Source organism: Dipodomys ordii, unplaced genomic scaffold, assembly GCF_000151885.1.
Source record: "Dipodomys ordii isolate 6190 unplaced genomic scaffold, Dord_2.0 Scaffold5, whole genome shotgun sequence".
Lineage (NCBI taxonomy): Eukaryota > Metazoa > Chordata > Mammalia > Rodentia > Heteromyidae > Dipodomys > Dipodomys ordii.
In genome coordinates this window covers 27,896,190-27,905,908 of record NW_012267221.1, presented here as the reverse complement: position 1 = coordinate 27,905,908, position 9,719 = coordinate 27,896,190, and the positions used below count along the sequence as shown (strand labels likewise).

General features: G+C 38.0%; 1 protein-coding gene across 1 annotated transcript in view; it reads left to right on the top strand.

Moving 5' to 3' along the window:
* Positions 1-9,719, top strand: part of Ccdc141 (coiled-coil domain containing 141) — a 159,808-nt gene that overhangs the window by 113,412 nt on the left and 36,677 nt on the right. The window contains exons 10-13 of the mRNA XM_013028181.1: positions 716-857; positions 1,194-1,313; positions 3,447-3,638; positions 7,271-7,450. Of these exons, the coding sequence (XP_012883635.1) occupies positions 716-857; positions 1,194-1,313; positions 3,447-3,638; positions 7,271-7,450 (634 nt within the window). The remainder of the gene's footprint in view (positions 1-715; positions 858-1,193; positions 1,314-3,446; positions 3,639-7,270; positions 7,451-9,719) is intronic.

The following is a 9,719-nucleotide window of genomic DNA, read 5'->3' as shown; positions in this document are numbered from 1 at the left end:
GAAGAACCTCCATACAGCTTTCCAAAGTGATTGAACAAGCTTATACTCCCACCAACAGTGCAATAGGGTCCTCAAGGGAAAACATTTTATGGGGACTTTTGTCATATTTCTTTATCTCATGAGACCAGAAGAAGAAGAAAAAATCAATATGATTCTTGATTTCCTCTGCATGAACAAGTATGTGTAATACCTAGTATTTGGGGATGAGTTGGTGTTCATGTAATGAATACAGCATTGAGTCCTCATAAGCACTAAGAACAGGGACTCTAGTGTTGTATAAATATTTCAGCCTAGCCAGTTAGCAAATGCTTTGTTAATTGGCTGATTCACATTTCTATTCAAAGAGCATCTTTAGATAAATGACACTTTTAAATAATACCCTTGGGAAAATCTTGGCAAGCATACTGCTGTCTTTTGCCATAAGGTTCTCAAAACTATCCTATGGAAATGTTAAAAAGTAAACCTTTAGAAAAGAGCATTAAATCTATTACCAAAAACCCCCATAAATATTTTTCCCCTGGGGGATGTCTGACAGCAAAGGGATACAATTTGGCTTTGATACCTGATATATTAGTATAACTACCGATTTCTATTACCTTAACTTTTACCAAGTCATATCTCACAGGTGAAGAGCAGATCTGTTTTCAAATGTTCCCTGTTCCTAGGGTTTCTCTGTCAAAGTCAAATGGACTAATAGCTAGCTTGTTGCATTCAGTCCACAGGTGACCGGTATCCATAAGGTGATGGGATGCATTCAGAGACGAGTGGATCATCTGATGGAACAGTGCTCAGCACACAAAGAATTTGCTTTTAAAAAACAGAAATTAGCAGCCTCTGTGGAGGATTTCCTGAGGAAGGTAGTTTCACAAAATGAAGTGTAAACATCTAATGTGGGGATCAGAGATGGTATGCCAACTGTGGCAGGGGGGTATGGAGGGAGGATAGGGATGTATTGGTTTAGGCATTTATGTTCCGCATTAACTTGTACAATTGGACAAGACACTACTGCTCATTAACTATGTATTAGGGCTGCAATATACTCCTTTTTAGAATGTTACTTTTCAGTATTGTGTATTAATTAAAGGTTCATCTACTATACCCTCTCTTGTACCCTCCCACCTCCTACCAATCCTCCTTCTCCTCCTGAATAATTCCATTTCTATTTAAGACTTCATCATATATTTTTATTAAAGGTAGAAGTATCAATTCAGAAAATCAGTCCAGTACTTTCCAATGCAATGGATATTAGTTCCAGCATTTCTGAATCAGAGAAGATTTTGAATAAGTATCTAGAACTAGATATCCAAACTAAGGTAAGCAAGATAATAACTATTATTATACATATGATTATATATTTTTTAAATGTTTCATATCTATACAACTTATTCCTCCCTTAAGTTAATTAATTAGTTAAATAGTTAATTAGTTAAAAAGTTATTAGTTAAATTAGTGTGTCTAAATATATAATTGATGGTACATTACAACCTACTAGTAAACACTCATTTGGCTTCTTTTGCTTACCTAAGCAATGCTAGAACTGTTTTTGGAGATACCTAGAGGAAGCAAAGAAAATACTTCTCTAAGATTATTTATAATTTTTTGTGCAAGACTAATACACACACACACACACACACACACACACACACACACTGAGCTGAAGAGCTCCATAGCCACTAGGAGCTGAGGCCCCACTATTTATTAGATCTGTGATGTCAAGAGAAAGCTGATAGTTACAGAGAGCCATGGAGACCTAGAGGCCCTGGCACCTGAAGCTCTGAACTGTAACCTTAGGAAGCAGCTGAAAAGCTGGAGAGAGTGACTAATGGCAGAATCTGTAAGAAGCTGAGACATCTGCATGAAGCTAGGGAGGGTACGTACTGAGAAGCACAGATGCTGAGAAGAACAGAGGTAGAAGCATTTGACGAAGCCACCAAGAAGCATAGGGTTTTGCATCCTAAAGCTCTGACCATTGGGTGTTCAGAGCAGTAACCCTCTGCCTGGAGCAATGGACCTCTGGCTTTGAAAACTTGGAGCTAGAGACCTCTAATTCTTAAGTCTCAAAGCAATAAGCCCTTGGGTTTGGAAGTCTACCATGTAATCCTCTGTAACTGAAGGCATCCCTAAGGACATTCCTATTTGTCTCTGTACCATTTTTATCTAGGTAGAGAGGAAACATACACACACATGAACATGAAACCTCAGCCAGTTGTTCACTGTTTGTGACAATATGACTCTATGGTGTAAAATTTCCTATCTGGTGCTTGGAACCCCTTCACAATAGACTATATGTACAAGTTTAAACATTGTTTTCTATAGTTAAAAATATGTAGTTTTAAAATGAATTAAAAGTGAGTAGGCCAGGTGCTGGTGGCTCATGCCTAAAATCCTAGCCCCTCCGAAGGCTAGGGAAGCCAAAGCCAACCTCGGCAGGGCAGTCTGTGAGACTCTTTTCTCCAATTAGTCACAGAAAGCCAGATGTAGAGCTACGGCTCAAGTGGTAGAGCACTAGTCTTGAGCAAAAAGAGCTCAGTGACAATGCCCAAGCTACAAGTTTAAGCCTCAGGATGAGTAGATGTATTTTGCAGATTTGCCCCCTTTTCTGTAACAAAATTAGTACAGGGTGTGTGTGTAGGTGTGTGTGTGTGTGTGTGTGTGTGTGTGTGTGTTTCTATGTCTGAGTACTGGGGCCTGAATTCAGGGCCTGGGAAATGTTCCTTAGATTTTTTGCTCAAGGCTGGCACTTGATTGAGCCAGCTTCTGTGAAGCCAAAATTCTGCTTCTGGCTTTTTGCTGTTTAATTGGAGCGATGACGCTCCTGTTCATTCCTATTGGGATTAGAACGGAAGTACTCAGATCTCAGTCTTCTGAGTAGCTAACAGTCATGAGCCATGGATAGCTGGACAAAATTAGTTTAAGAATTTATTAGAGCTATTGTTCAGTCTCATAAAGCAACTCATATGCATAATTATTTTTAAAAATTCCTGCCATTCTTTGTTTTAGAACGGTTGTGCACCAAACAACCTTTTTTCTATTTGTGACACGGGAAATAAGTACAGGTGACAGAGCCACAGGATTTGAGATGGCTTTCATTTTTTTGAATTGTTTTTTATTATCCCTAATTAGTTGTACAAAAGCTTCAATTCAACGTAATTTCTGAGTCCAAAGCATCTTGATTGATGTCACCTTTTCCTTCATTCTCTCCATCTCCCAACCACCCATCACTCCTATTACCTGGTTCAATTCTCACATATGTACATTGCATAGTTTGTTTTCAAAGGCCTTTGTTTCCTTTTTGGAGTCTTCAAAGTGTGCCTTTCTTTGATTAAGGAAATTCTTGGTCCAGTTCAATTAAGGCTGGTAATAGATGGACATGCAGAAGGGTAATGAAGTGTGAATGTACATGATGCTCCTGTCAGCTGCTGACCTCCTGCGCTTCACTTTCACAGGACACAGCACATGCCTTAGAAGAAGCTAGAAAAATTCTGACAGAGAAAAATGAATTTGAACCCAATGAAGCACCATCACTTTCTTGTAAAGCTAAATGGCTGGAGGAAGAATTACGTATACTTGGCCAAGGTGTCAACTTCAGGTCACAAGTCTTTCAAATTTATGTGGCATTTCTAAAGTCATCAGAAGAGGTATGGTATGGTAGGCTGGCCTGACTCTGATCATCAACTTGCTTTCTGTGGGACATAAGCCCTCCTCTTTTTTCTGGTGTCTGCCTTCACTTTCAGGCCTTTTGTTCCCCAAGGCACCACACAAAGCCTCAGAGAATAAGTTGTCTCACTAAAAATAATACAAATGTATATGTGTAGAAGTATGTACAAAGGAAGCATTGCAAACTTTTTAATATGCCTAAAAATATTTCAATAACCTCAACATCAAACAAAATAACCTGAAAATGTTATCTTCTAAGTAATGGATCCCTAAATACTAAGAAATTAGTGTTCATACAAATATACAGAATTGGAAAATATAGGCTATTGGTTCAAGCTTTCATCTCCCTTATTTAATGTCTTTTATCAAATTACCTCTTTGAGCTTCTTCTGAGAATTTAATTTGAAAAGCTATAGGACATAATCTTTGATATCCACAGTAGGACTTTTCCTCTCAAAGAACAATTTCTCCCCCTCCCCCCACTTTTTTTTGTGCCGGTCTCAGAGCTTGAACTCAGGGCATGGGTCCTATCCATGAGCTGTTTTCTCAAAGCTACTGCTCTATCCCTTGAGCCACAGCTCTACTTCTAGCTATTTTTGGTATGAACTTGGAGATGAGTCTCATGGAGTTTCCTGCCTGGGTTGGCTTTGAACTGCAATTCTCAGGTCTCAGCCTTCTGAGTAACTAAGATTGCAGGTGTGAGTCTCTGGTGCTCAACTAAAGATCAATTTCATTAAGATAGCCATCAGTAATTTCAAAAAAGAATTTAAGGCCTTCTTTAACCCTGATCCCAGTGTACCCCATGGACAGGGTGATGGGTGCTGGCCTAGTTAATAAAATGGGCACTGGTTTTATGAGAGCTAGATCCAGCAAGCTTCACTCAGTGATAACGTCATCTGGCATTCTTGATTTCTATTTCCCCACTACCTCCTACTGCCCTCACCTCCTACCACCCACCACCACCACCCTGACTCCTCTTTCTCATCGAAATTCCTTCCAGTCTGGCAGAGGTCCATGACCAAACCGCTGGAATCTCGGGTTCTTCTTTTACTTTCTTTTAGTTCTTTGCCCTGAACTCTAATGGTCCTAATAAGATTCTCCTGTGGATGAATATTTTTACTGGAGACTTGAAACAACATAAAAGCTACAAAGAAGTGCTCGCTTTCTGTACCTTTGTTGCCAACAAAATGTTCCTACTTGGCATCCCATTAGGCATCCACTTCCCTGTCCCTCTGGTCTCCATAGGGCTAGAGCTTCAGCTTTGTAAACAACACTCTCTACATGTCCTTAGCTTACCAGCCTTCATGAAGTCTGTTTTCCTACCTGGCAGAGCCTCCTAGCCTTCTAATCCTGGCATGCTATTACTCCCGTATGCCCCTGGCTTTCCATTTTTGCCTCATCAGCCCTTCACTCATTTCCATCCACACTCCATCCCCTCCACTCCCTGCCCTCTATGGAGCCTAACCCTGCCAACTACCAAAATCCAATCAGTCCAACACTCTGTTTACTCAGCTTCTCTTTCCAAGCTTCCAGACGCTCATGGAGAAAAATCATGCAATTGTGCTGATTGGTAGGTGCTGTTACACATTTACGGGTCTCTGTCTCATCTGGGTCCTCCATATGCTCCCTAGTTGGCCCCTGTCAGTAGAGATTTTCAAGCATCTTGCCCCAGTTTCCATCCCTAAATCTGAGCTGAAGCCTTCACCACAAATATCTTAATAAAATGAGGCCATTGAGCCTCACTGGCTTGACTTCCTTACATTTCCAAATCTATTGGCCTATATGACCCATCCTCCTCTGTCTTCAATACAGTGCCACACCTATTCCTCACCAATAATTCCCCCCTTCCCTATGGTCCTACATTCTTTTAAATCTCGCTCCAGCAACTATCCTCTCATTTTTCTAACTTGCCTCCTCCATTGCTTCCTTTTGGCTTGCTCTACAATTTCATCTAAATTGTACTATTCTCACCAAAGCTGACCCTGTGTCATCTTCCTATTTCATGCAAACCCCTGGGAAGGGAAAGTGGCATATCTTGCTCTATATGCCCAACTGCTCCAGGCCTTATCTCCTTGCCATTCAGTTGAGCTTTTTTCAACCCTGCCATGTGCCAACTCACCTTGCATTGAAAAAGTTCTTATCAACTCCCTTACTTTAAAAAAAGTGAAATGGTATCTTTATCTGATTAAACCTATTTAACCCAGTTATCCATTCTCACATCCTTTGGCTTTAAAAACAACCCAGACTGAGTAAGGTATATTTTATAGAATATCCACTATTTGTAGTGTAGTAATTTTTAGTATATTTATACAACTTTGCAGTCATCACAGAACTCCAGATTTAGTGTATCACACCCCCCTCTCCTCCCAAAGCCCAGGTAGACATTATTCATCAACCCTAGCTTCACTGTCTTCCAATTCATCTCTCAATGAGAATTTCTTTTGTATCAAAGCTCTGCGGTTTTCACCTATAGTTTTAGTGTTTTAGTTACTATTATCCTGGTTACTATTAAACATCATTGTGTTATAACAATCTGCTTATCGGTCTCTTCCAGAATTATCTTTGGATATATAGGAAAATAAATGGTTATTCTTACTGGAGAATCTTAGAAGGCCCCATGGAAGAGGTGGCGTGTTAACTAGTTAATTAAGGATAAATCGTAGCAGAAAATTGAGGAAAGCGCTGAGGGAGCAAGAATCAGCAAAATATACATGCATGAATAAATGCAATATGGAAATTAAAGGATCTGTTTCTAAATGCTATTTACAGATTCCTCTAGTAAGTTCATTTAAAGTAGGGATGATATTAATATCTTTACAGTGAGGATTTCCTGAAATTTCTTATTTTCAATTACTTTTACTGGTTATGAGCTTGTCTAGACTTGTTTTATTGGCTGTTAAGCATTATTCAAAATGCACAAAATTTGTATCAAATGATGTATACTATTTCTACATCACCAAATTACTTGTTAGCCTATAGTTGCACATTTGATTTATATAAATTCTGCTCAAGGAGAATAATTTCAAAGAATCTGGTAGTGTTTACATCAGTTAGCAAATGAGAAAATGTAATTTTAGTATGGAAGAGTAATATAGCTTAGTAAGATAAGATTAGAAGATTAATATTAATACTTACATGGAAAATTAGTAATTATATATGCCCTTTTGAGTCACAATATACTAATAATCTTTCATTGACTCACATTTCTTTCTGATTTGTTTTTCTTGATTCCATGTGTATTTTTCTTTCAAGCCATTTCATTCAGCTTTAAACGTTAGCAGCTGCTAATATTGCATAAACTTATTGCACATAAATATATAATATATATAAACATAATTTGGGCTACAACAAGTAGTTCATGTGGACAATCATCTTGATGGCTCAGCTTACTAACCAATTGTAGTCTTGTCTGTCAACAACCGAGATTCTCACGCCTTTTCAGTAAATTGACAACATTCAGTAAATATTTGGAGAATTCTGAAAATATTTCAATTTAAGTTTATATAGCTTTTACTGGAATCTAATACCTAACTTTCACTGTAATCTCATGTCCTTTTTATTAAAAATATATTCTTGAATGTTCTTAACTCTCATTTATCTTCTTGTATTTTAGGCACAGGAGCTATTTCAGAGCTTAAAGAAGTTTTATTGCAATGGAATCCCTCAGAAGGAAGAGAATGATGCTAAAGCCAAGAACTGGTCTGACTCTGCTGATAAGCGCTGGCAGCTATTTTTAAAGAAGAGTTTTTTAACCCAAGACTTAGGGCATGAGTTCCTTAACTTAATAAATATGGTAAGAATCACATTAAATGGGTCATACCTTCTGTAAGGATGCTTTATCAAAGTCCAAATCATAATCTCAGAAGTTCATCTACCAACCAACAGTGCTGGCTTAGGAAGTTCCTTTAAGCTTCATTCAACCAAGACCAGCCCTGAAGCCCAACATACTTTCTTAAAGCTCATGTTAATTTATAACAAGAGGACTAGTTTATTTATTAAAAATAAAGATCAGTTCTCATTCAAAGGCAACATTGCTAGAGAGTTAAGAAGTCCATCTCAAAGTTCAAAGTTATGTTGAGAGCATGGGTCAAGGTCTACCCAAATTTTCCAGTGGTGAAAGACAACTTCTAGGATAAATCTTCATACTGAAACCTTTCGCTCTGTTTTAGCAAGCTTTTTTGTTTTAAATAGAGAAGCTGTGGGCAAAATAGTCTAAGACTCTTATGTCCACCTGTGACACATATAAAGATCTGGTAAAATTCCTTAAAGGTGGATGATTTGTCTCTCCAGTCTTATCTCACACAAAAAAAATAAAACTGTTCATTACTAATAAAACTGTTCATTTCAGCTGGACACTGGTGGCTCAAGCCTATAATCCTAGCTACTCAGGAGGCTAAGATCTAAGGATTCCAGTTCTAAGCTAGCTTGGACAGAAAATTCTAAGACTTTTATCTCCAATTAACTAGTAAAATTCTGGAATAGAAGTATAGCTCAATTGGTAGAGCATTAGCTGTGAGCAGAAACACAGTGAGACAATAAGGCTCTGAGTTCAAGCCCCAGTACCAGCACAAGAAAAGAAAACAAAAATTACCATGACACTGTGGGCATACCAGCTGCTAGAAAGCCTGTTCTTTTCAATGTTAAATAAAAATGTCCTCATATATATTTTAACCCTTTGTAGCTACAAAGGGACAAAAATTATTCATATTTAATTTCTATGGCATAAGAAATTCCTTCTAAAATTGAAAATAATTGCTATATCTATCATACTTTTCTCCAGCTAAACACACACACACACACACACACAATCACATCACTTATGATGCAGCTTAATTTCTCTCTCCCTCCTGACCTCACTTGCCAGATTTTTCTACCACCTGTTCAGATCATTCATAACATGTAACTAAAACATGAAGAAAACATAATATAGTTAAACAAACTGGGCCCTTCCTTCCTTCCTGCTTTCCTCCTTCCCTCCCTCCCTTCTTTCTTTTCTTTTTTCTTTCATTCATTTTGTATGTAGTAGTGGGGCTGAAGTTGGGATTTCAAACTTGCTAGGCAGACAGCCTACTCCTTTTTTTAAAATAAGTTTTTTATTGTGAAAATACTGTACAGAGGGGTTACAGTTACATGAGTTGCATTTCTTATCAAGCATTATTGCCTCCTCCTTTGTTTTTCCCCCACCATCCCTTCCCTTCTACCTCCACAACTACACTGAGCCATGCCTCCAGCCCTTTTAGCTCTGATTATTTTTGAGACAGGGTCATACTTCTTTATTGCCTATTTACACTACTTGCCATGAGTTAGGATGGCAGGTATTTGCTACCAAACCCTGCTTTTTCTACTGATACATGTTCATGCAAACTCCTCTTTCCCTGAGGTAACCTAGAACTGCATAAGCCACTGTGCACAGCTTGGACATTATCTTTGACTAATGAAACGAGGTGATTCTAATATTTTTAGCAATAATTTCACCTGGCCAATTTAGCAAAATTCAGTAAACATTTTGCTTCTTGTAGCTTCAGCTAAGTGGGTTTTCATGGTTTTAATACTTATTTGGTTTTATTTGGTCTGACCACACAATTCCATCTTGATACATTAATTTGGATCTATCTACTCTATCAACTACATATCCTAGGTTTAATTCTATAGATTTGATAGAAAAGCCCTGTATGTCTATAATTCGTTCTTTAATAAACATGCCCTAAATGCATATTGACAATTCAATTCATAAAGAAATCAGCTGATTAGCCAATTTTTAAAACAATCATTAATTAACCCACTAATATACTAATTCAGCCATTACTTCAAAATCTTTTTATTAAGTCTATAATGAGAGACTTTCTCAAACTCACCAAAAGGGAAAAAAAAAGTCTTGTCTACCTAGTATCCTATCCACTACAATAAATATTATTGATATAGATCAAGCTGACCCCTAGAGGTCAAGACATTCTTTTTTTTTTTATTTTTTGGGTCTGGTCGTGGGGCCTGAACTCTGGGCCTGGGCGCTGTCCTTCAACTCTTCAGCTCAAGGCTAGTGCTCTACCACTTGAGCCACAGTG